The 27,641-nt window shown below is 44.1% G+C and overlaps 1 protein-coding gene across 1 annotated transcript in view; it reads left to right on the plus strand.

The window, feature by feature from the left end:
* The first annotated feature begins 13,427 nt into the window (after nucleotides 1-13,427).
* The window catches only part of LOC308128999 (plasma membrane calcium-transporting ATPase 1-like), a 56,645-nt gene continuing 42,431 nt past the window's right edge, over nucleotides 13,428-27,641 (plus strand). Inside the window, exon 1 of the mRNA XM_080494735.1 lies at nucleotides 13,428-13,847. Coding sequence (XP_080350861.1) covers nucleotides 13,652-13,847 — 196 coding nt within the window. The 5' untranslated portion in view covers nucleotides 13,428-13,651. The remainder of the gene's footprint in view (nucleotides 13,848-27,641) is intronic.

Genomic DNA, 27,641 nt, shown 5'->3' on the forward strand with positions numbered 1-27,641 from the left:
TTTTTGGTTTTTTTCGGTACTCAACCATTTAAGTACAGTGATTTTCTTGCTCCACGCAGACTTATTCTGAACTCGCTCATATCTGCTATATGTCCGTCTTTAGAATACCTGTTGCCTTTTTTTTTTTGTAGGAACTTGTCTTTTGTTCTCACCAAAAACACAAATTCTTATGTTTTCCACACACACACACTATTGAATAGAGTGAGAGGCCTCTGTTCCACTGTACAAACTGTCGTCTCGTCCAGCCCGTCAGTCAGGAATCTCAGGAATGAGCGCTCGGTATTTCACTATAAAGTTTACATCGTCACTTGGGTACGACGGTCACCCTGCTTTCAGCTTTTTTTCCCCCAGCTCTGCTTAAACATTTCCGCCACGCGCGTGTCTCATTCATTGCATCAAATTCTTAGTTTTAACCGGTTGAATTTTCCGCATCATCTCTGGCTCTTTTGACAACTTAGTTCTTCTCATGCCGTTGCAGCGATGAATTAATATTCCAACACTGATACAAGAGAAACTCGGCCTCGAAACGGCTGGATGGAAAAATCGAAGCTAAAAAAAGAGCAGAGAGGAAGTTTCTGCTCGACACGTTTCTCCTGTAATGAAGTGAAACCCGAGTGACCACGGCGCCGTACGTTTATATATCGCTGATGAATTAATACCGTACAGTAACGGCGTTGCTTTTCGTCTGGCGGATGTTTGAATTATTCACGTTGTCATCAAATAATTGGATTGGAGAGGGTTTCTCCGTGTGATTGGTCTGATGCTGCCAAACCCCGCCCCTTTCATGTGAACACACACAAGGTGTACCGGCGAGTTGATAACCTGCTTCGTAGTAACGATTATCTGGATGAGTCAACTCAGGAAACGCAGAGAGATCCTGGACGAGTTCAGACCTTTTGTGTTCAACGTCAAGATAATGTCACCTGCAGATCTATAAATAATACAGAGTTGTCATCACGTCTTCAAGTGATAAAATGCATATAAGAAGCTCTTCGCATATACGGATCCACTTTTTCTTCCCGGCATCAATTCGCCCCCAAATAATATCATGAGATAAAAGCCTAAATTGTTTACATGATCAAAGTCTTGAATAGAACAAAATGGGCTTATTGAAGAAACATAATCTCAAGCTGTCCTCTCAGCCTGATGGCTTTAGTTTTATGTGTATTGTTCAACCTGCTGTTTTTACAATGCTTATAACGCTTGGAATTTGTGGGGTTATTGATTAAGTTAAATTAAGTGCAAATTCCCTTTTTTTTTTTGTTTTCATCGGGCACATTTGATTACTACAATGTTCATTCTCTTGGCTTTCCACTTGATTCAACCTGCCGGTGCTCCTACTAGATCGAACAAGTCACATATTACATCTGTCCTCGTGTTTTGGATCGCGTTGGCTTTTTCCGAGATTAAATAAAAATCCTGCAGGGTTCAAGTCTTTGCTCTCTGAGCTTCTTTCCCTTGGCTTCCCGCTGCAAATTCAGCCAGGCGAGATTTTTTTTTTAAAGTGTTTGATGTTTTTTTTTTGTGTGCCTTTGATATGATTGCCCCGGGTGTTTTTATCCAGGTAAACACTCGGTTTGTTTCTACTTATTGGCATTTTATGCACCACCTTTTCTTTGAAATGTCAGTTATTTTGGGGTATTGTTCTTGAGCTTCCTAAACTGAGACGGGAAGTTGAAATCAAAGCTCTTGACGTTTGGGCAACATTTGGACAATTATTATGAGCTTGCGCCGGCAGCCCCCCCCCCCCCCCCCCCCCCACGTATGTGAAAAGATGACGAAAAACAGAAAATGAACCTGGAAAGCTTTGAGTGGGGAGTCCCTTTTTTTTTTGTGTGTGCACGGTATTAGAGAGAAAGGCTTTGGTTCAAGGGTAAGGTCGGCGTGTGGGTTTGGTTAGATGCTCAGGAAACGAATCGAAGTCTGCGTAATGTCCTCAGAACTCTGTGTGTGTGAGTGATTGCCTCCACACCTCGGTTTCGTCTCTCGCTGCAGTGTGGGGATTTCCTTTTTCCTCTTTGGTCACGTGACTGCAGATATGGGTGTGGTCTTCTGCATTCCTGGCCTCTCGCTCTTTCTCTCTCCCTCTCTTGCTCTCTCTCGTTACTCTTCTGGACAACCTGCGACACTCTCATTGACAGAAACACACACACGCGCGCGCGCGCACACACACACACACACACTCTCACACACACACGCACACGTGCGTGTCTAGACCAAACACACACCAGCTCAGTGGTGGCTGTTTGACGTGCCCTCCATGTTAAAACGCCTGCGTGCGAAGTCACGGTGACATTGTTCAACAGGAGTCTGTGTGTGTGTGTGTGTGTGTGTGTGTGTGTGTGTGTGTGTGTGTGTGTGTGTGTGTGTGTGTGTGTGTGTGTGTGTGTGTGTGTGTGTGTGTGTGTGTGTGTGTGTGTGTGTGTGTGTGTGTGTGTGTGTGTGTGTGTGTGTGTGTGTGTGTGTGTGTGTGTGTGTGTGCTAGCTATTGGGTGCAGCAGAACAAAAGTTCTTTTTTTTGTGTCTATGGAGGGTGTGGCTGTGTGTGTCTGTCTGTGTGTGTGGTGTGTGTGTGGTGTGTGTGTGTGTGTGTAGGAGGGCGGTGCAGGCTGCTCCTTTAGTATGCAGAGCAGGTGTGTCTGCAGAGGCAGAGACGGAGGAGGAGAGAACAGAGGATAACAGCAGCTGAGCAAGAATGGAGGGACGGTCTGACGAAAAATACAGAGTGGTCTCAAACTGTTTTCATGACCCATTAGTCTAGAGTATGAGTGTGTGTGTGTGTGTTTTCATATGCAGTCGTGCTGCAGCAGACACGAGGAGACTGAACGCCGACTCTCGTCAGCTCTCAGTCAAAACGCTGTATTTGTGACCCAGTATTGTCGAGCAAAGCCTGCCTGGCAGGCGGAATTCAGGGTAAAGTCAAAATTGAAACCCAGTGAAGCTGAACTGAATGTTTTGAGTTCAGGTTGAGCGCCGTCGTGCACGAAATCACAAGGATCTAATCTGCCACAGTGTTTTTATTTTTTCATTGTGGATGGAGAAGGCAGTGCAGTAATTAGCTGTAGGAAGTGAAAGCGCAGTGAGAGTAACATGTTTGATAAGCTCTTTAAATCAAATCCTCGGCTGCTGGCGTTACCCCATTGGCTTCTCTCTCTCTCTCTCTCTCTCTCTCTCTCTCTCTCTCTCTCTCTCTCTCTCTCTCTTGCACATTTTGTTTACAGCCCTACTTGAGCTATTTCCTGCTCCTCCTCCTGCTTTTGGCCACAGACCATGAGTAAATTACTAAAGGCAAATTGTGGCCTGGCCATTGCTGAACCCTGCTGGAACCGTCGGCTCCGAGAGGAGCAAAATGAAAACGTATCAGCCAATCCTATGTGATCACAGTGGGACTTGGTGTCTATTTACCTTCTTCCGATGATCAGTTGACTTGTATTTTCTGAAACGGAGCAGGTTTTCTGAATTAGTCAGTCACGGCAGATCTGAGCGAACGTGTGCGAGTCTGTTCAAATGTGACGGCCCTTTCTTTTTCGTTTTCAGTTCTGAAGTTGGCAAGTTAGAAAACCGCACATGGAAACGCGTCGTTGCCAAGAGTTACAGGATAGGAGCTAATGGTTATGGCTAAAGTGGTGCAGGCTGAAAACAAAAGGTAAACTACTGTTGTTTTTTATTGAGCTTTCAGAAACACTTTGGGTAAACCACCTCGCTGAAAGAAGTTGTACGTTTTCCTCCCTGGTTTCTTGATGAATGAAATCGTTTCACCCGTTATCTTGACTGGATCGTCTACTTTTGCTTCATTTATAGCACTTTGAAAGTGAAAGCGACAGGAAGTTTCTGCCACTGGAGCACCTGTAGGATTTATTACAGGCCCACGTTTTTATTTCGTCAGCATTATTTATTTTTCTTTTTTCTTTTTTTTAACGCTGTGGCTGGACCCAGCTGTGGTTTAGCACATTTGCCACTTAGCGAGAACGTCTGCAGCTCCGTTCCCAGGTGGGCCAGACGGCTTCCCTCGGTGGAGTTTGTGTTTTTTTTTGTTTTTTTACCCCCCTTTATGTGCTTCTATGTTATTATGTAGTGTGAACTTAAGGCAAGTTGCTGTCTACAAAATACCTTTAGCTGAGAATGAGTATGTCTGACTTTCCCTAGACTTGTACCCTCAGTCTGATTACGTCACGGTGGGGATTTTGTGCCGTAGTAATACAGTTTTCGTTTCTCTGTGGCTTTAATTACTACTAATTATCTAAACCCTATCAAAATGTGTAACAGCCCTCCAATATTCAGTCAGTCATGATGATATTCAGTTAAAATGACCTCTGATCTTCGGCTGATTCTGCAGCCAGTTTGTGCCTGATGCTCACAGACGTCAGTTGTTTGTGGTTTTTATTCAGCCTTTTGTCTGACATAGTGAGTGTTTCATTCTTTCATTACGTCTTACGGCTCCAGTCTCTCCGTTGTACAGATTCTTTTTGAGCCATGTCCGGCTGCGACTGACACTTTGTACTGGAACCAACACAAATAACAATAATACACAAATGTATTACTAAACCTATTACTTGGGGACTAATCTTTTTTTTTTTTCCCCAGCATTTTTGGATTCTCCAAATGTATATGGTGACGTAAAGAACACCTTTTCACAAACTTATTGAATAATTACATGGAGAGGATCCCAGCTGACGATGGACACGTACAGACAGACAGATCAGAGAGACAGACTCACGATCAAACCTCAGCAATTTAGAGCAATTAACCTCAAAGACATGTGTCTGGACTGCGGCGGGAAACACTGGAGTACAAGTGGAAAAAAGGTGACGCAACCCCTTACTGTATCATCTCACTGTAGCTTTCCCGCTTCCTATTGTTGCTAATGATTGCCAGCGTTTACAATTCTTAGGTTTCCAATTGTATGAGCTGTTGAACACGTACTTTACAGCTCGTGTCGCCGCCGTACAGGACGGGCAGGCCTGGAGATTGTTGAGGCGGCTGCAATATTGACACTTCATTCAAACATCAGCAGCTCACCGAGGACATTATTGTGATTTCCTTTCTCATCTATCTCTTTCAGAGGGCGCTCCTCTGGCTCGCTCCGTTCCTTGTTTTTCATGCCACGAGTGCGTTACTTTAAATCGGCCTGTTCACCAAAAAGGCTCTCTTTGTGAGTTGAGGACATCAGAGTAAGTTTGGGAAGGTGTTCTTCCGGCTCGATCTCTGCTTCGACCCCCGGAGTTACTTGATCATTACTCAGATTACGACGTCTGCACAGACTTAAAGTCCATTTTCTTCTATCGCGGCAGTTAATGCATTACGAGTTAGTACGTGACGCAAGGCAAGAACGGGGGCAATGCATTTAACATATAATCTGGATGGGATAAATTACAAACATGGAAAAGAGGAACTCAATCGAGTAAATAGATTTATCAATTAAATAACAATTAAACTGAAGGAATGTTCGAAATGGACGACAAGCTCGCTAATAAATGGGAGAAAATGCAAATTCATGTAAGAAAAACAATACATGAAATGAGCAGTGTCGTGTTTAGACGCCCTCAGCTCTTCAGCAGATGAAAAGGTGGCCCTCCAAATGTCTCGGTTCAGTATTTTGACTCCCAGCACCACGCCTGAAGACCTCGGGGGGGGGGGGGGTAATGGCTCATACCTCGCGAGCATGTGGATCGAATATTCTGTGGGAGACCGTCAGCCGCTCCGAAAGCAATTGAAATGAGTATAATGAGCATGTAGCCCACTTATTGTCATTATCAAGCGTCCTGTGCTTGATGCAGTGATTTGTGAGTGTCCTCAAAGGCCTCGTTCATCATTCGCCGTACTCCAGGTGTTTATTCTGCTCTCGGTTTTTTGTTGTTTCAAGCGACTGCGGCCTCTTTGACGAAAAAAATCTTTAATTGACTGCTTCAGCAGTTAATCTTCACGTGGCCGAAATTGAGTATGTGCTTCCCAGAAGGGTTCTCCGAAACGAATCAAAAATTCTCAAGAAAGAAACAAAAGGGACGACATGATGGATGCAGTGTTGGCGTGTGTGAGTCACTCTGCTCCGCGGTTCTGTTTAGTTTATCCAAATGTAGTGCGCAGGTCGCTCTGCCAAAACACACATCAGCCCAGTGCTGAGGCGGATTTTCTTTTTTTTTTTCTTTTTTTTTTTTCGAAAATTGTTTATGTGGAAAGACTTGCTGGTGTTTATGTTTTCAGGTGTGTGTATGTGTGTTTTTCTTTTCCCCTAAAAAGGTTTCTTTGTCTTCAGCAAAAACACCAGAACAATAGATAGACTGATGGTACCATCTGCTCCATGGCGCTAACACACATTTCTGAGAATACGTATTTACAGTTATCAAGGACTGCAGGCCGACCACGGCATCGGTTCACCTGAAGAGTCCCAACAAGTTTGAATAAAAACAGGACATCGGGACACGTATGTGATGGGGATACCATCTGAAACCGGCTTGTTGGTGGCTGCTGGGACTTTATGTTGCCTCGCAATGATTTTCTTGACTTTAACCTTTACAATTTTGAATTATACAGTGTTTGTTCACGTAAATGAAAAGTTAAGGATTTCCCTTGTGGGGGGTGACTTTTGTATTCACAGTAACATGAGTCTGTATAGGTTTGTCTGTAATCAGGTGATCGGACCCTAAAAAAATAACCCCCAGAGTAGACACTTCTTTCTGTTACTTCAATTTGATTTGATTAATGGATATACTTTAACTCATTTTACTAGTGTATATGTCAGGCATGTAATGATCTCCTCATTTAATTTAACTGCTTTATTACTTGCTGTAAAGGTGCAGGTGTGCAGTTTTGCAAATATTCATGTACTCTTTTGTCAATCATCCGGGAAGCATCTCGAGTTGCATTTTATATTCTCAAAGGTGTTGTATACATATGCGAAGGTGCCTTCCAGGAACATTGCATTGACGCAATAACAACCCGACGGAATTACCATGAAGCCCAACAATTACTACTTACCTAATCGCAGCTCTTACTTTAAACATAACCTCAGTTGAGCCTTAATACATAGTCGGAACGTTAAATGACGTATTCGTCGAAAATACAGTGATTCGCCTCGCGGGGACTCGAGTTTAAGGCGACACATGGAGACCAAGTCCCCCAATCTGTGTGCGTAAACAGATTGTGGTTCCCTCCGCTGTGATGAATACTCGTGCACGCATTAATCGGTGTGTGCTCCTTTTGTCTCTCTTTTTTATTTTTTTTGTATTTTCCAGCAAACACACCCGGGCTTATCGTTTCTCACACGCGCCGCATAGAGAGTCTGGCCAACATGGCGGCCGCGGCCTAATTTGATCTGGAGTCGGTGACCAACTAGATAAGACCGGCGGAGAACAGACGCCGTCTCTCGCGCACTAAAAACTCTTGTTTCGGTGCCACGTTGACGACTCGTCTCTGTATTGAGAGGGAAGCCGTACAGGAGCCGATGTCAGGACTTCAGCCCTCTCTGGCGGTCTCTCGTAATGTCGTGTGATCTTTGCGAGAGGAGAAGTGGAGCAACTTAAGACCCACTTAACTGATCAATCGCACCAACGGCACAGAATTGATGAATAAAAGCCTTCACTTTTGTCCTTCAAACGGACCCCTTCTGTTCTTTTCTAAAGATTTAGCTTTTTTTTTTTTATGATCACGATGAATAAAATATTCATAGAAGCCTTTTCATGCAGCTCCGTCTACAATCAAACTTTTAAAAACTCCTGTCTTAATGAAAGCCAGCTTTATTTCTAGGTCAGATTCCAGGAACATCTTTCAGCAACACTGAGCATTGCATATTTGTAATTTGACACCGGCCTTATTGTTCTTTTGTTGCTGTACGTGGAGCACAAAGAGATCCGTGATGAGCTTAAAGTCAGAGTGGACATCCTCCTCAAAGCAGACACTTAATCATTAACTGGTATTTTAGTCTAATTATTAACCTTGCCCCTCGCGAGTAACACTGTCATGAATGGAAAACGATTGGAAAATCAAAGAAAATGGGTATTGACATTTAAAATAGCCTGAGCAGCACCGCAGTGTGGCGCTTGGCGCCTTCACGACAAGAGTCCACTTTGATTCTGAGATTGGGTCCTTCTGCCGGGAGTTCTCATCCTCCCTGAGCTTTGTATGAGGTTTTTCTCTCTCGGGTGTCGCCCGCCCTGCATCCACAGTCATCATGGCAATGAGTTTGACTCCCCAACTTCTGTATAATGCAGTGGTTCTCAATTATTTTCTGTCACGCCCCCCCTAGAGGACAGAATTTTTTTCAGGGCCCCCCCCCCCGAATTGTACTACCATTGAGAACTTGATAATATTTATTTATGTATCTGTATAAACCACTGTATCAGTTGCTGGCACCAGCATTCTGCATACAATCGCCTGATTATCAAAATAAATCTCTATGGTGTGAGGTTTTTTGCACCTTGCGATGTGGTGGGCAACTTTGTAAGAGGCTAACAGGCTTTTTTGTTTACTGATGCCGCGCTGACAAAATGACCGGCTTGTTGGCCATACTCATGGAGTTTACGATGAAAAAACTCCAGTGGCTTACTGACATAACGGGTGTATGGTCTCCAGGTGTATGGTCTCCAGGTGTATGGTGTATGGTCTCCAGGTGTATGGTGTATGGTCTCCAGGTGCCGTCTTCATTTATTTGGTTTCATGCTCCGCTGCCAGAGTTTTTAGGCATAAAACACAAACGGGTGTTTCCTCGTTTCCGACCGTGTTCACGGTAAACCCAAGGGCTATGTAGGCATCGTCATATCTCCTGCTCTTACTAGCTTTATGTTTACTGTCACCTGTTTTCTTTTCCTCTGATGCCTCATCCTTTTTTCTTTTCACTCCTGTCAGAAACTTCTCCACCTCTCCTCCTCCGCCAGCTCTGTACACCGGTGTTCATGTGTAGTACTTCTTCTACTCTACTGGGTTGAACAGGCAGCCTGTTGATTAGTTTGAGCACTGCTGCCACCTAGTGGCTGGAGGCCCTTTTTTTATTGTTCAAGCATGAATAAAGACACTAATACTGAAAGTCGCGCCCGCCTCGCGCCCCCCCTGACACCCCACCACGCCCCCCCAGGGGGGCGCGCCCCACCATTTGAGAAGCACTGGTATAATGACTGGGAATCTGCAACGTGTATATGTGTAAGGATGGTCTCGTCGAAACGGGTTCAAAGAGCCTTCGTCGTTCAGTAGGTACGAAGTATTCACAGCCGTCATGTCCGGCTTCTCCTGGCATCTTTGCTGTGATTCGTAGCTCAGTTATATCACCAGCCGGTCATTCACACTTGCTCTGATTCGTTTATCCGTTGAATCCAGGAGCTAAAAGGAGGAACATTTGAATGAAAAGTTGAAACTGCAGAGAAGTAAAACCTTGAATGGAGAAAGCCACGGCTTCAGTCGGGGCCCATTGGCAGTCACATCTCATCATTTGTGTTTTCTTACATAGTTTCTCTCTCTCTCTCTCTCGCTCGCCCTTTGTTGCACACGAGGAGTAGAAATCGGGAATCATTCACGACTATAAATGAACTATTTACGCCCGAGTGGTCAGGCGATGATTGTTCCTGTGGCTCCCTGCCCTCTAATGTGCTTTTAAGGAGGATGTGATGTCGTGTCAATCACCAGTCGGTCTGTGATGGTGCTTCAGTGCAGTCCTTCCCTTTGACACTCACTCACTCACTCACTCACTCCCCATCAAAATAGGAATATAGTGAAATGTGTAAAGTAACGGCACGTCACACGCTGACGAGGTACATTTCTTTCTCGGTCGTATGACGGGGAGGAAACGTTTGTCCGGGCAGGTGTGTCATCAAGTCCTGAACAGAGGAATGTTCACCTTTGGACTCGGCTGGGTGTGGCGGTGCACTGAATATACAGAGTTGTGTGTGTGTGTGTGTGTGTGTGCATCTGGGTGTTTCATTGTTCCATCTTGGTGGGGACGTCAACCTGACTGCACACTGATGCAATGGTAACAGGAGTACAAAAGCCGAAGTCCTCGTTGGAAAACAGAATTTGACGACTCGTAATCATGCATATGATGGAGTCGATCTTCTTAAAATGAGTGGAGGTCAACGTTATGCCTGTGGCCTTGGATTTCTACTTACGTGGGGCGACGTTGGTGTGGATTCTACTCCGACCCATACCGCTGTGGTGACACACAGTACGGTCTCCAAAAAAAGGTATTTGTTGTTTTTTTTTTTAGACTAGAAATGAATGCAGGTCAATGCCGAGGGCATTAGAATGCAACCCCAGTGTGTGTGTGTGTGTGTGTGAGCATTGCTTTTGTTGTGGCTTTTTTTTTTTTATCTGTTGGAATTTTGCCAGCTACACCTGCTTCAGGTCATGATGTGTGGCCAAAATAAAGATCGGGGTTAGATTTTTTTGATAAGAAGTGTCCTCCACTCAAATCTTGACATACTGAACTTTGTACGTGTTCATTGGGGGCGGGTGTAGTTTTCCCAGTCACAAGGTGGACGGTTCAGCTCCACCTGTTCCTCCAAACAGTGTTTAATAGTCTACTAACCTGCAGTCTTCATAGTCTTCTAATTGTGTGAATTTTGAGACGACTGATGCAGTAGAAGTGCGCTCCATAAGCCCGCCGATGCATCTTTGGTGAACTTTGCAAATCCAACTCGCAAAGCAACTCCTCAAACAAACGGCAACGGCTATCAGCCTCTGTTTTAGGTTAATAAGTAATATAGAGTTATGTACCTGTCCGGGTCGCTCAAATTACGTTGTGAATTCCTGTCCTCTTGTCTGTGCAGTCGAGTAATCTCATTATCTATAATTAATACTCTCCATCACAGTGACATCATCATCTATTTGTTTGATACGGCGGGCGGGCGGCTGGTTTCGCTCCGTTCCTCCATGTTGTGCTAATCACTCGACTTCTGGTTTGATGAGCGGGGCAGATAATTGCTGAAAACGGGGAGCGGGGGGCAGCTGTCGTCTTTGTGCTCCTCCGAAACAGTTCAATAATTCAAGCTTGACATAAGCTCACAGGGCTTGTTACGCTATCTGGGAGAGTCCCGGGTTTTCTCATTCCCATTATGTCATATTGCAGAGGTCATCTCGAGAAAATCTGTAACATGAATAACAGAATGGGGCGGGTGGGGGGGGGTACATCTCCCTGGAAACTGTGGAAACAGTCTGCCCATGCAGCCTATATTTGCTTCAGATTCTGCAAATCTGCATCGCGCACGGAAAGTCGGCCTGAATTAACTATTAGCGCGTCTCTGTTTGCACAGTTGCCACGGTAACGCGCAATAACCACCGAGCTGTTTTGATACCGTACGGACGCATTTGGAAATAATGGATATTCGGGACTTGCGGTCATGCATGAGGTTTTTTTGTTTCATGACCTCAGTGTGGACGACGTCTCGGGTTGGCCTTGGTGGAAATTGGTGATTTCCTCCCAAGTTGACTGGTTCCTTTCCCACCAGGTTGGGAAGTGAGGGCTTCCAAATATCTTCAGGTTGGAGTTTGAGATAAAAGGGGGGGGCTGCCTTTTACTGTTGAATTCACATATATAGCCAAATGGAAGGGTTCCTCTTCCCACAATAGCTATAAACTCATTAGATTAGCGGGTAACGGTAAACTTGCCTCCTTGTGGTGGTCGAGGGGTCGAGGGTGTGCGCTACCAGCTGGATTGATTGACTTGCACCTCTTCTACATGGTAACCCAAATTTTATAAAAATGAAATAAACAAAAACACCGGTCTAGAAGATGCATGTTTTTATGGGTTGTGTTGTTTACTTATTTATAGTGAACCAGAAAAAAACTAAGACAAACGATCAAGTATTGCAGGGATTGACATATACAGTAAAACTACAATGATTTGCAGTATGGCAGCACGCTGCAAAAAGACCTCTGATTCAGTCGATGTTGGCAACGAAATGTTCCCAGAAATTTCACAATTATATATGCAAAACGCCTCTTGGTTTTTTTCTTCTGCCAGCCCTCATTGTCCAGATTCAGCCCAACGCCACCAGAGGACATGTCTGACCCCTGTGTGTGTGTCTGTGTCTGTGTGTGTTAGTGTGTGTGTCTTTCCATGACATTGCACTAAATAGTGAGAAATGGGGGGCCGGCCTCTGATGTGCACTTACATAATGTGCGGCGATGGGCTGGAATGCCACAATTTGGCCACACACACTCTTTTTTTTTTTAATCACACTCGCACCCGCTGGCCACGCGGATCTCTTCCGTCTCATTGGCCCGTTGTCTTCTCCTTAATGTCGATTGGCTCTCGGCGCTGCGGCGTATTCATTCCTGTCCTCCACTTCCTCATGTGTGAGTCCAGTCCGCAGCACCGCTGGACTCATGATCCATTTCTTCTCTCGTTTGGAATTGCTTCAAGTACATTTGTTGTCAAACATTGTTACGGCGGTGCTTCCTGACACTGACGATCTCGTATCGTTGATGGTTTTTAACTCACCGCGCCAGAAGTGACCACTACAGTTAATATCTCTGGATGTAGAAATATGGTTATGATATTTCTTCTTTTTGACCTTTTTGGACGAGTCAAATATTCCTGTAATATTTGATTAACATTTGATTGGCTGATTATTTAAAAAAAATTTAAATCCTGTTTATAATCTTGCATTTTAAAACATTTTTATTGTGTGTTCTTGTTTCATGATTACACTTTTGCCAACAATTGTAGCTTTAAATTTTGCTCTGTATATATATATATGTATATATACGTATATATGTATATGTGTATATATGTATGCATATGTTTATATATGTATGCATATGTATATATGTATGTATGTATGTATATGTATATATGCATGTATGTATGTATATGTATGTATGCATATATATGTATGTATGTATATATATGTATGTGTATATATATATATGTATATGTATATGTGTGTCTATATGTATATATTGCACACAAAAAAGAAAATGGACTTGAGTTTCCCAAAAAAAGGAACTGAATGCAATTTTGCTTTGACAATCAAAAGAAATGCTACGTATTTCTATAATTCCGTCATTGATTTCTTCTTATTACCGCGGCTTTTCAGTCTTGTCTGGTGTTCGATCTGCTCTGAGCGTTGCGGATGAATTAATTTACTGGTGATACTCGACGGATGTGACCCATAAATAGTGGGGAAGAATAAATTATGCTGTTTTGGAGCGGGGGGGGGGCGTTTTGAGGAGGAGCAGATATTTTAAAAGCAATCTCGGAGGAGTGAACTGATTATCAGTTTATATTATAATGATCTAGGAGTTTCTGGGGATCCCTTCAAGATTTTGAAATAACAAACGCTCCTATAATTGGCCAAATTAATCTCTGTGCTTTTAATTGGGGGGGAAAAAATGTCAAAGGGTCGTCCTGAGCTGAACTGTTCTGTGAATGTCTGGTTCCAAGTTTCTAAAAAAAAAAAAATTTTTGCTTGTTTCTTCTGCAGCGTGGCCCCGGCAGACCATGTCCACTCCCCTGTTTCTATGTTAACCGAGAGGAGCATGCACGTCAAGGTCAGGAGTTAACCCCAGCGACCGTCTCCTCCTCTACCTGCCTCGCCGTTCCCGTGAGAGCGTCAAGACGACCCACGACTCCCGCGGACCGTCGGCGCTGCCAACGTTTCAACGTCGCCGCTCCAGCGAAGACACTCTCAGAGGGCACGACACTGCTGTGAAGAGGTAGACAGACATGGCCAATAATACGGCGGACCACCCTCCGGGGAATTCGGTTGCCGAGGGCAACCATGACGGGGACTTTGGGGTGAACGTGATGGAGCTGCGGGGCGTGATGGAGCTGCGGAGCGCCGAGGCCGTCAACAAGATACGAGACACTTACGGGGACGTCCAGGGCATCTGCCGCCGCCTGAAAACGTCGCCGATAGAAGGTAAGGAGCGAATCGGCCTCGGCAAACCCCCACACCCGATTTTCTCTTCGCCCTGCATTATTGCCCGGGGCTTTTCCTTTTCTTTCAGTCTGTAGGAAGGGCTGTGGCGTCCCTCGCCAATCTAGGATTTGCCAAATCAAAGTGGAGCTCCGCTCCCGTGGGGCTTAATCCTGAAAATGGTCTTTACCTTTGGAATAAGATGGACTTTATCTGTTCCACAATGGGGGGGGGGGGGTTCCAGTGATGGAGGGATGGATGACAGACAATCATAGATAATGTGAAAAGGATTATTAAGCAGTATATATATATATATATATATATATATATATATATATATATGTGTGTGTATACAGATATTTGTTTCCATATATATAGTTAGATTACAGTATTTACACTGTCACACACCTACAGAATTGGATTTGATTTGTAGATTGTGTTGTATGTTTAAAATGTGTTTTTGTGAACCACCCTGGCAGCAGGCACAGTCGTTAACAGGATGTTCCCTGCGACTAAAGAATACGAGGCCTCTACCGATAACCGTTTCTCGGCTTAAGCACCGGAGCCGACGTAGCAGCCGGTCGAACGTCTTTCGAACGCGGACAAAGCTCGTCGTCAAAGATGTCGGGCGACAAATTTACCGAGTGATCTGTCGTGCCGCGAGATTGATCGCTGAGCCGGCTGTGTGGTGGCGTCGGTGATCTCTCGTGTGAACAGTGGAGAACTGGAGCGGGGCGTTTCAGGTCTGCCGGTTTCCATGGTAACCGATGGCCGCATTCCCACGACGTGCGAGCGAGTTTCAAAGAATTTACTTAAAAGGTGCCGAAGATACTTTCTTCTTTTTTATTCATACAGAAAGACGGTAAGCTCATGTTTAATCATCTGAATATAACCAGAATGAAGTCAGGTTTTTTTTGTGTTTTTTTTTTTACTGTTAATCGTCTTTTATTGGAACCGAATGCTTTGTTCTTATATTAGACTATACAATTCTTTTAATGAGCAACCGTGGGATCTGTATCAATTTTGCTATTTCTACTAATACGCTCAATACGATACATAATTCATGACGCCGGCTCATCATCTTAAGAAATGGAACCAGTTCAACAAAACAAGTCGTCTCCCAACGTCTCCAACCAGACTAGCCAAGGAGGGAAAGAGAGTAGCTACACAATTAACCTTCGTTTGTCTCCACCCTCGGAGCGCGGCGCTCCTCCGCGGCACATTAAACTCCTCCTGACCCGGTCCCGGGCTCCCGTTAATCCACCGCCGCCCGGCGCGAGCAAGGCGTTTTATCGCTAAACCGGGACGCGGCGGCATTGCGTTCCGCTCCTCAGACTGTGGGCTGATCGGATGTTTTCACCTCACTAATGACCGTCGGCCTGAGACTTGCCGAGTCGCGTAGCGCTGTTTTAAGTTTCGTGTTGGTCTGCGGCGCTGCAGGCGGCGACCATCGCGACGGTAGCAGTCCCAAGGTGTGTCGACGGACATGAAGGGGTAATTACATTGACCAGACTCACCGGGGGAGGGAGGGGGGGGGGTGTAACCGGGCAGTGGCGTGAGAGCCGCCGCATGCCGGGGGGGGGGGTTTTCGTCCAAACAGACAACGTGTCTGGCGAAAAGATGGACACACTCCTTGCTTTTGTGACGAGAGACGATCAGTTTGGATTTCACTCCGAGCTCAGTGTGAGACCAGAAAATGGCCGACATGCTGCTGTTTATTTCTCTCTCCCGCTCTCATCCTTTGATCCCTGTGCGTGTGTGTGTGTGTGTGTGCGTGTGTGTGTCTGTGTGTATCTGTGTGTGTGTGTGTGTGTTTACAGCCATCGGTCCATTCCTGGATTGAAATTAGTTCCAGCCCGTTCCCCTAATGGCTCCATAGATCATTGCTCTGTTCCATTTAGTAATCAGAGGACAGCTGTAGTCGCGTCCTCCACGCAAGAAATTACTTACTTTAATGAAGAAAGTGTAATTATATTTTCACGGCGGAGGAGTGGGGTTCTTTGTGGGGGGGGGGGGGGTCAAAAAAAAAAAAAAGAAAGAGAAAAAATTGAGAAAACCGAAATGTAAGATTGATGGCAAACGTGTATAATGTGTGTGTTGGTGTGCAACACTGAACAAGTGTCAGCTCAGGTGATATCTGTTGTTTGTCTGTAATATTGTGTCCTACATTAGCGTAATCTCCAGAGTTTATGAACACAGTGGTTCAGTTGGTCACTTCCAGAATGCGCCGAGCCTCTTGGGAGACGGATTTTAAAATGAAAGCAGCAGAGGGGTTCATACTGGGCTTCTTTTTTTTTTTTCTCCCCCACCCCATCGTATAAATGGATAGAGTCTGCCATTAGACCAGTGCTGTCTGCCAAATGGCCATATAGCTGCACTGCTCTGCTTTTAATGCCACTCTAGGGAATAACGGCGCTCACCTCGTCGTCACATCACGGCCCCGTCGGCGTCACTGTCGTCAAGTCGCGACTGCAGGAATGAGAAAACGTGACGGTTAAAGGAGGCCGAGACACTGGCCGAACTCATCAAAGTTAGAAAGATAAAAAAAAAGAGGAGAATTTGTAGTGGTCCAATTCAATTTGTCCTGAAATTGGAATTTTTAAGGTCTTATTAAAGGATGTAAACGATACGCATGCTGGCAGTTTGGAGCAGTGGTTTCTCCTCTTTAGATTTTATGAACTTATTCCGAAGCTGATCTGATGATACACTGATTAAACCTTGGTGGCTAAAGCATAAAACTGTTTGCCTTAGGCATGTCCTACTTTTGTATATGTGGTACCTACAAAGAAAATAAGAGAATATCTTCATATTTTCCACAAAGCTTTGAACAATTACTGGTCAGATTTCGCTATCTAGGTATGTTGGCTGTATCTCAAAAATAAGACATCCAGTAAGTTTATTTTCTAAGTCTTCTAAGTTCTAATTACATATATTACAAGAAAATGGGCAAACTTTAATATGAATTTGCAGGTTAACTCATTCAAACCTCCATGAAAATGCAATCTGGCAACGCTACCTTTCTTTATGACGGAATAAATGATAGATTGTGTCGCAAAAGAAAGTGTTTAAAAAGCAAATATAACAGCAGGTTTAATCATCTGCTTTGCAAGCAGGACACAATGCAACACTTGAATTACAAATCTGGCTTTAATGAAAAGGAACGCATTTTTTTAATTTTGCTTTTAATTAGATTTAATTTATGCAACACACTGCCGAGTTCCAGTTGTTTGTTCTGTGAGCAGATCATTGGAAAACTCAGTTGAAATACTGTTCAGACACGAGCTGCAGAGAAATAAAGAGGTGGAAAGCAGAGATGACCTCGGCGACGAACCGTCAAAACCTCATTGAGTTTTACTGGTTATAGACTTGGTGGGTTTGTTTCGGTGGCGTGGTGACCCACATGTGTTTCCTGTGAGGCATGCAGGCCCGCTTTTGTTTTTTTTTTACCTTATTTTATTTCAAAAAGTCAACAACACAATATATAAATGAACAACAAACAAGCTAGGAGAAAAGAACTAATAATGATAGGGGGGGGAAACAAAGGATCATCCTTTATTTGTTGTGGCTGCAGGTTTGGGGGACCAATATTATTATAAACATTTATTTTTATTACCCTACATTAAATAATCAGATGAAAACGATCATATTTTCAGCGTATCTTCTCACAGTGCGACTCGTTGATTTCAGCGTCTCTGCGACAGAAGGGAAACCCGCATGAAACCCCAGTTTCACGCCGCGGTCGCCCGTTTCTCACCTTTAAAGCCGACTCCTCACGTCGATACCTGATTTCCCGTGGTCACGTGAACCACGAGACCCGAGGCCCCGAAAATCCAGACGACTCACTTTCTCAACGCGGGACGAAAACGACTTTCCGCTTCAGTCTCCCGCCGCCAGTTCTCTTAACCCGATCGTCTCACAAGCAGCTTCACGTCACGTTCTTCGCGCGGTTATATTTAACCTTGTGAGATGGTTTGTCTGCCATTTGTCTGTTTGTCTCACTCTCCTGTTGGTGATAATTAGAGCTTTCTTCAGCGCTCAGTCTGTAAAATTAGCATGAAAGTGGAATCTTGAGATCGTCGATTAATCCAAGTCCGAGCGTTTCGCGTTGACATGTTAGAGCATGAAACACACAGTCGGATGTAAAGTTTATTTAACCGGTTTCAAAGGGTTTCACGCAAAAGACATTGCGGTCCTAAAAATAGGCGACTATTTTTAGGAGAGCGCCGATGAGCGGCGGCGTTTTCTGTCATTTGTCGAGGCGAGAAGACGACAGGAAGACGGTTTGTTTTTTTCCTGCGTTTGGTTTCTTCACGTGAACGAGTTCAAATAAATTCTGCAGGACCAGGAGCTAAAACTGGATTCAAGCCACGTCTGGCTGTCGTCGGATGACGAGCAGATGCTGAGATTTATGCGATTCTTCTGATGTTGCTTCTCTTCTGATAAATGTCCCAATTCGCTCGACAGTTGTTTTTTGTTTTTTTAGTTTTTTTTTAAAAACCCAGTAGACGCAACATGGTTAACGCGATCAAAGCAGACATGAACATGTTTGTTGGCCGCATGGAGCCGGTTTGCCCGTGAGAATAGCCTCAATTCCACTCTGGGCCAAGAATCTTCTCTACCTGGGGGTTTTGCATGTTCTCCCTGCGCTTGTGTGGGTTTCGTCTGGTTCCCCCCCGTCGCCCGTAAAGAATTCACCATCCATCTGTCTGTCGGGCTTTAGAATTATTTTTTTTTTATTTTAAATTCTTTATTTATGAGTTTTTATATTTTGACACAATAAAACATACAGAACATTGTAGAACAGGGAGTGACCAGTAGATAACAATTAATTCTCAATTAAAGAAAGGATATCAACAATAAAGATGAGAGAGAGAAAAAGAAAGACTAACTATAGTCTGCATTTTGAGTATGTAATTGGGCCTGTTTGCATTGGTGTGTGTCGCCCACTTACCCAACATGCGTCAAACCAACTGTGTTTATCATTCACCAAAGCTGTCAACTCTTCCATCCTATAGATTTCCAATGTGGTTTCCCACCATTATGTTAAAGTTCCTGTGTCCAAGGATAACCATTTCTTAGTTATAGTTTTTTGCTTGCTTCCAGCAAGGCAGTAAGCAAACAAAGGCTTTAGAATATTTTATTACACATTTTTTTTGCTTGAGTGAAATATTTCATTGAAAACTTCCTTGACCTACTAAAAATCTATATATTTCTAAAAGAAATCAAAGTAGTGACACGAGGAATGGAGCAATGGGGAAAGTGGCTGGGCCTGATGGTCGACTCATAACATTGAAATAAATGTATTTTAAAATGATGCTTCGGAGGTTAGTCAGGCTCGGGGTGTGTGTTGATAAAAGTCACTGGAATCTTTTCATGAATTAGATCAAATAAACCAACCTGGACTCAATCGGGAGAGCGTGTTCTCGAAAGCCAGGGTCTCTGATAAATGGATATCCACTCTGAGATCGGAGCTACGTGTCGGTGAGACACGCACACAGGAGGACGTCGGTTCAGAGGTTCTCTTGGCCTGCTGGCGTGTCGCCTCTATTAGATCTCTGTGGTGTGAGAAGTCGGCAGCCAATCTGAGAGTCAGTCAGAGCTGCGTGACCCGAGACCTCCACACTGTAACGCACACGCACACACACACACACACACACACACACACATACACACACACACTCACACACACCCTGGGGACATCCATGTCTCATGCCAATTGATGCAGAATGATCCTTGGAGGGATAAAGACAGCGAGACATGCAACACTCTTCATGTGTCATTCTCTCTCTCTCTCTCTCTCTCTCCCCCCCCCTACAGAAAAACACGTACTTCACTTTAAACGTGAGGTTCGTCTCGCTCAACGTGGAAGTGGAGGAGATTTTGTGTGCAAAGTGTGGTATTTATATTTGAAGAGACGCCAGCACTGCTTTCAGCACGTAAATAATGCATCCAAAGTTATTTTAGAAAAACACATTTATTTTCTCTCGTAGTGTTTGTTGATGTAATTTTCTTTTTATTCAGAAAGTTAAATAAGTTAAATTTAGGGGCGTGAATACATGTCGGCTTTGCCGCTGCACAGTTTGTCGTTTTGATGGTTGAGTATAATTATTTAGAGAGGATAAATCACATCTAAGTGTGTGTTGGTGTGTGTGTGTGTGTGTGTTTTGAGCGGCGTGTAAACGGCTGTCACTCACAATCAGAGCAGAGATCATGTCATTCCAGATGTAATAGATCGCTGAAATCATCCACCTGTGCCTTCCATTCATTAAACCAAAGGCAAAATAAAAGCTGAAAAATGACCACAGGCGTTGTCGTGACTCTCCACTCTTACTGCATGTTGTGTTACTCATGCAGATTAAGTCTGAGCGACGTGCACTGCCATGTATTTTTTTTTTTTTTTTTAATGGCTTCAACACATATAATATTACTAGTCAATCATAGAGCAAAGCATTTGGTTCATGGGAAAAAAAATTAGTCATCTTGGGAGTTTTTAAACTGCAGAAGGTCATTTATTACCACCGTGGCTGTTTATAATGTGTATTATAACTTCAACGTTCATAACCATCCTCATCAGATATGAAGATACATATCCTATGTATCTTCATGCATATTTTAGCAAACTGAATGGACTTTTTGTCCAGGGAAGAGGGAAACCTCCCCGGTAAAGGATGTCCACCGTGAGCTTTTCAAAAGCCACGCTAAACCAGAAGAGCATGAACGTGATAACCGAGATTCCATCCATCGCTATTCTGCACACATCCTTCATCACTCCATCCTGTTCTGCTCCATTCTGCTTTATTCTCACCTGCTCTTTTCTTCTTCTTCTGTCTTGTTTTGTTTTCTCATTCCATCTATTCTATCCTGTTCCTCTCGTTCCGTTCTGACATATTCAGATTTTGTTTTGCCGATCGCTTTCTTTTCACATGTGATCTTCTCAATGGCATATTTTGAATATTTTTCAACCGACGGTTGCCAAGGAACAATGTTTCTTTCCAGCAAGACCGTCAGACAGACTGTGCCGTTTACATGTTCTGTGTAACTTATTTCAAACACGAGCTTGTTCGGTTAATAAACTACTCTAATTTCTATGTATCTGCATTCGGTAGGTTATTTTTCTTAAATGAAACCGGCTTCTGGAAGAAAGGAACTCCTCCCGGTCTTCTGTACGAAAACGTTTGTCAGGGTACAATCCGGGGAAACCCGCAAGTTTTACCAACAATGAGCCTCATTTGTTTGCCTTTTCAGATTTTCACACACACACACACACACACAAAAAAAAAAAAATAGGCTGCAGATCCTCATAAAAGCTGATTTCATGGTGTATTTCGTCACACGCTTGCGAACCCTGCAGCTCACCGCCGTGTGAACTTCTATCTGAACCTCTCCGTTCAACAGAGAGCCGGTTTAATCGCAAGTGCAGTTGCAGTAAATCTTCTGGCGGCGCCGAGGTCACGTTTTGCTCCCCCGAGTGAGCGAAGCGTCCTCGACCGGCGTCGACGTCACCCGGGGAATAAGATCATTTCGATTCTCCGCCACATGGCTTCCCACGTCGATGAACTTCCCTTATGTGGCACATTTTCACTGCTTCATCAGTCTCGAAGCTTTTTACAATGTCATTAGTATTCATCCATACACACACACACACACACACACCGACACACCGACGGCTAGCAGCTGCCAAATTGCCCTCGGCCTCCTTCTGGGGGCAATTTGAGGTTCTGTGTTTGGCACAAATTCGCCACGACACACGGACGTGTTGAGATGGTTTATCGAATAACTAACATCGCGATTGGAAGACGAGCCGCTTTACGGAGTGAATGACGGTGATATTTGAGTGGAAGGTGTCCGAGATGGACACGCAGCCTCCGCCAGGCCTGTGTGGGACTGTGGGAAACTGAAATGGAGTGAACACCAGCCCCATTCAGCCGAAATTAGATCTCAGGGCTTTGTTTTTTTTTTTTTTTGTTGTTATTTTTTGTTGAGCAAATCTGTTTCGGAATAACGGTTAACTTCCAAATATTGGAAACCAAAGATGACTTGTGGTCAAGACACACGTTTCTGGACAACGAGAGGAAAGCAGAAAACTCTGGGAGAACATGGTGCCACTGTGAAGTAAAAACACAAACGACTCCCAAACTTCAAAATCACCTTTCGGGCACAATAGTGCTTCACTCTTTAAAAGCTTAAAAGAAAAGTGGAACTGAATAGCAACGTTCAAACTTTGGCCTTGGTAAAGAAAACACACTCTAATATTAATAAGTTCATAATTGTTATATATAGAAATGTTCACGTATAACAGAAAACATCCGCTCCAAATGAACAGCCCCTCGAAGAACTATTGCGAACGACGAGAACCTCTGCGGAGGACATTTGAAGGTGAAATGCAGTTGAAATTGGATTTTATAATTAGATTTGAATGCAAGATTGTGTTTAGTTTGGGTGAGTATTCTATTACTCTATTCTATAAGCGACATCTTCAAGCGTTAATGAGGTCAAATGTGAGATTAGCGCAACCGTGTGAAAATGGCACGACCCGTTTGCGCCGTTGGTCCAGTTGCAGGAAATGAGCGAAACGAATGACGCTCTGCAGAGTGAAGATGGAAAAGATGAAAGGCGACGGGAGAAATCTGGATGCAGGACGGAGTCTTTCTTGTAGAAGGACAATGAATGAAAGTGAAAACTGTTTGTAGTAACTAATGAAGCTGCGTGTTTGTCTTGATGAGGCTGTGGATTTGAAGAGACCTTTTTTTTTTTTTTTTTTTCCTCCTTTCTTTCCAGCCAATGAAGTCCATTTGTGCTGAAAGCTGAAATTCATAAACATCTGTGACAAGCGAGTGTGCAGCGGAGCCGCTCGTCTGTTGTTTTGGAACATCGTCCCGGAGCTTTAATCTGCATCTCCATAGGGACGTTCACCAACAACCAGTCGAAGCCAGGCGATAGATGAAGCCTGCCATCACGATCACGGCGTTCAACCAAAGGAGAGGGAGAGAAAAAAACCCCAAAAAACATGTTGAATCGCTCATGCGGCCGGTGACGCCGCTCTGTGATTCTGTTCGTTATTTTAGTGTGACGGCAGCTTTCAGCATCAGTCGCCGACTTTGAAGTGAACTCTGGTGTGATAAAACATTGGTCATGACGACTTTGACAGAAAGTGTTTTTTTTTTTGTTTTTTTTAAATACTCACCGGTCGTGAGGATGTTGCGTCTCCAGCTTTGGAAGCTGCTGAGATGATTCGTCGGACGCGTCGGGAAGCGTGAACTCCGACGGTGCGCTGGAAATCTGTGAACGTTTTCATGGCTGATCAGAACTTTGCCGTTGAAATCGAAACTGAAAGACGTCAGTCTGGTTAATCACCACCACCTGCGGCTGCTCCCGTCTTGTATCAGTTTACTGTGTCAGTGACAGTGATGGAGAAGTTTTTGAAAAGGGAGGATTTGAACTCCGAACTCGACATGTTGGTGTTTGTCTGTCTTCTATTCTATTCTAGTCTTCTATGGGAGTACGACGGCGTTTCATTTTGAAAATACATTTTAGAATAATGCCTATAGGTCATCTCACCGCTGCGTCTATACTCCATTCAAATTATTTTTCTTCAACGTCACTTTATCCTCATCTGATCTCACCGTTTGTTGTTTCCTTATATATTTTTCTTTTCTTTTCTTTCTTTTTTTAATTCTGTCCTTGTCTTTTTACTTTTTACCATCCTTTCTTTTTTCTTTTCGGTTTCTCAATGTTTTCCATCTCATCTCTTTGTGTCTCCCATGTTTTTTTTCCTCTTATCATTTCTGGAATTGTTGCTTCTTTTCTACTCCCTTTATTTCTCATCGCTTTAGTTTTCAGCGCATTTTATCCCATTGTTTTGCAACTTTAACTGTTCTTTATCTCATCTAAATTTTATTAAAAAAAAATAAAATTTTTAATAATCTGTGTATTCACAGCTTTTGAGAAATTTCCAACACCAAATCTGCATATCAATCAATTATTATTATTATTATTATTATGGCCACATTTTCTTTTTTATTTCAAACACATTTGATCTCCAGCAGGGTTTTTCTCTTGTCCTTTTTATTTGGCCTCATGTTAATCCTAATTTCACGACATCCCATAAAGCACACTTTTTTTGTGGTTATTCCGGGTATTATCAGGTCTTCGCACCTCTTCAATTTCTGCAATTCAACTCCACTCATTTATAGTGTTCTTTAGTTCGCCGCTTGACTCGATTTGAGATTTCCATTTTCCATCATCTAATCTCACTCCGTCTCATAACTCCCCGCTTCATTATGCTTTATTTTAGAACCGCCACTGCCAGAGTCACCTCGGCTCACCCCGTCTTCATTCTTCATCTCGTCATGACAAACAAATCTCGCTCCATCTCGTCTCGCATCATCATCTGGCTCCCAACTATTTTATGTCGTCCTCGGGGAGCGGCTTTAAAGGCGCGCCATTCCATTTTCAGCATATTCCCTGAATATTCTCTCTGCCTCTCTGAGCGCCTGAGACGCTTGTTAGTTTCTGTTCCGCTGTTTAATAAGAACGCGTCGATTCGGGGCATCGTCGGCTGAGACGAGTCGGCATTTTCAGGATTATTCCCGTTTCCCTGTCATGTCGCGCAACTTCGTCTAATCTTTTTTTCTTTTTGCCCGATATCACCTCACCTCATTTCTGTTTTGAAAAAGTAATTTATCCTGGTCTCAAGTCACAACACTTTATCTCGTCCTCCACCTCTTGTCATCTTGAGGGTTCAAACGATTGAGTCTGTTCAGTTCTGATCGAAACATCCGAACGGAAACGTGAGTCGGTGTGTTCCGGAAAGCGTCGAGGCGGACCGATATGTTCGCGAGCTCCGGAGTCGCCGGTTCGATTTCCACCTTTTCATGCCAACGTGTCGTCGATCCAGTTACCGAAGCTGAAACGTCTCCCGTCGATGTATTTATTTCTGGTTCAGCGATCTAAATCTGTTCACACCCTCACTATTAGGATGGCTCGTCGGTATAAAAAGCGCGGCGCCATGACGACGGGCCTATTACACGTTAAGCGAAGACGCATTTATTTAACATGAGACGTTGTGGTGAGCCAAGTCAAAGAAGGTGCCGTGAAGGTGTGAAAGCATGCAGCCGTGGTGGTTTAACTCGGTTTTTTCTGTGAATTGATTAAAAGGAAACGAGGTGGCTGCGGAGAGATTATGAGGAGGCGGAGCCGGGGGGGGGGGGGGGGGGGGGACTTTCCATCCGGCGCCGTGTACTCGGAGATTCATCAGAGACGCAGAGGAGCCGGCCATTAGCGGAGGCACGTGGGGATATTACCACGTCTCGGCTCTCGTTCTTGCTGACTTCCAGAGCCTGCCTCCGTGAGAAATCCTGGCGGTGCCGTCTGTTGACATTCAGCTCACGTTTCACTGCACATCTTCCCAATTTCACTTAAGGATCCGCAGGCAGCCATGTTGCTACCCGCACTGCCGTGCGGAGCAACGCTCAGACGTCCGGGTTTCAACTGACAGATTTATCGGGGACGATGCACATCAGTGGAACTGTTTACCTTGCTCTCACAAGTCCCTGTTAAAAAAAAAAAAAAGAGAGAATTCCACTGTTGTGATGTTACTTCTCTTGTCATTGATAACAAGGTCATGCGGTAAGAGAGCTCAGGCTCAGGACTTCTATAAATACAGATGAGCTGGCGATCGCCTGCTCGTAATTACCTGAGCGTAACGCACTACAGATGGTACTTAGAAAATCTCATTTTGCATCTATTTTTAATAAAGGCGCAGGTAAGCAGCTCTGAAATCGGATGCCCGTCTCCCGCTGGGCTGACTCTGGTTTTTTTTATTGTCTTTATATGGAAGCATGAATGAGCGGCTCGGATGTGAGTCACCGCTGGAAAAGAAACGGTCACCACTCTGGAATCAATAACGTACGGATATTGTTTGGTCTTCGGCGAGCGGAGGGTTGGGGAGCAGGACTCTGTCCGCCGAGGCACAGGAAGTGAAATGTGGCAGGGATTTTTCAAGCCGCTGAACTTATCGACTCATTAGATGAATCCTCTTGTGACTGATGCTCACAGAAGTTTGAGGCAGTTTTGTATTTTTATTTTTTTTGGGAACACTCTTCTGGTCCATGTTTCTCGCCTGGTGAAGTGGAGTGATAAATGTTGTGTTGACTGAAGCCACAAATAAGTCAGGGGGGATTTTGGCCATAACCAAATCAAAACTATTAAATAATAGAAATTGCAGTTATTCTACACGCACGTATTTCTAACTTTTAAGAGACTGGCTCACAACGGTTTGGATCATTTTATTGCCTGAGAGCGTGTTAGAATGAATAATGGCAGACTGTTTTTCTTCACTTGATTACATGATGGTTCACTGTGGTGTGAAGTCAACAGTACTCCCATTAAAGGTTTTAAATACCCTGACTGAGTAATACCCCTGGTAAATATAAACGTCACACCATGCCGGCATGGATAAATCCTGTATTTCCAGTTATTAAGTTCCCATCTAAACCAGTTTAAATGTTTTTTTTGTCCCCACCCCCAGCCCTCCAAAAAAAAACCAACAAAAACAAAACAAATAAAATGGAATTTCTGCCCTCGGTGTTGACGTGGAGCAGCTTGGCTGTGGAGGAGCAGCAGATTGCCCGTTCAGCAGGAGGGATGTTCAGTTTAATTCAGGCTGCCGTGGATTCAGCACGAACACACTGTGGTTTTGGTGGTGGTCCCTGACTTGGGGGGTCAGCGTCCACAGTGGGGGGGGTGGGGGGGCCTGGATGAACCAGCGGGAAGATTGACAGAAAGAGGAAACGACTCCTTTCCAGTTTTCCTTTCTGCAGCCCACCGAACTCACCTTCTCCCAGTCTGCATAGGTGCACCTGAATGCACCATTTTCTGACCTTTTATCTCATTTTAATAAAGGACATGTGCAGACAGAAAAGAGGAAATGATGATTCTGGCCTTACAACCCCATTTCTAGGTGGGATAGAGCGATACTGGTGGTTCCCCAGTATAAATGATGTTTATGAAAATGCTGCAGTCTGCAACAAAAGTGGGTCAAGCTTGACGTTTCACATCTAAATGGCCTCTTCTCTCTCTGTAGGTGTGTGTGTGTGGGGGGGGGGCGTTTAGGGAAGGAAGATATTTGATTGGGAGTATGAGGGGAATGTTACTCAGAAATCAAAATTAGGGAAGTGCCCGATCCACGTTTTTTTCACTTCTGATCCCGATACGTGATCCAGAAATTTCTGATCCGTTAATTACGTTGGTATCGGATCGGCCCCTTCCCTAATCAAAACATCTGGGAATATTAATACATAGCAGTTAAAACCAAAAGTTGACTTTAGTTACACAATCCCTCCACATATTTCAAACTCCACACAGTTTAAAAAAAATGAATTCATATCCAACTATTGTCACGTGTCCATATTCCTGTTTGGAATGCCTCAAAGCGGGGGGGCAAGCTCTTCATTTCATTGACTTTTCCGGCAGTCTATTGCGCTGGATGCGTGTTACATAATCCTGCCAATTTGAACTGTAATCCAAAGCAGGCACTGCTGTTGGTGCAGAGGAGACACAGTAACGTTGCATTAGCATTTTTATTAGATGCAGCATTGGTAAACACCCTCGAGTGCAGGATGAGTCATCAGGCAGGAAAAAGAGCAAATCAGATTTTTTTTTTTCTTCTTCTTCCCACAATTATTTGGCACAGATCAAGAAATAAATGAACAACCACCCAAAACTGGTGTGCAAATGTACACGGTTTCTCATGAAACTGGAGTCTCGATGGAAACTTTATTGACGTGTCTGCCCGAT

Source organism: Blennius ocellaris (assembly GCF_963422515.1).
Source record: "Blennius ocellaris genome assembly, chromosome: 4".
Classification (NCBI taxonomy): domain Eukaryota; kingdom Metazoa; phylum Chordata; class Actinopteri; order Blenniiformes; family Blenniidae; genus Blennius; species Blennius ocellaris.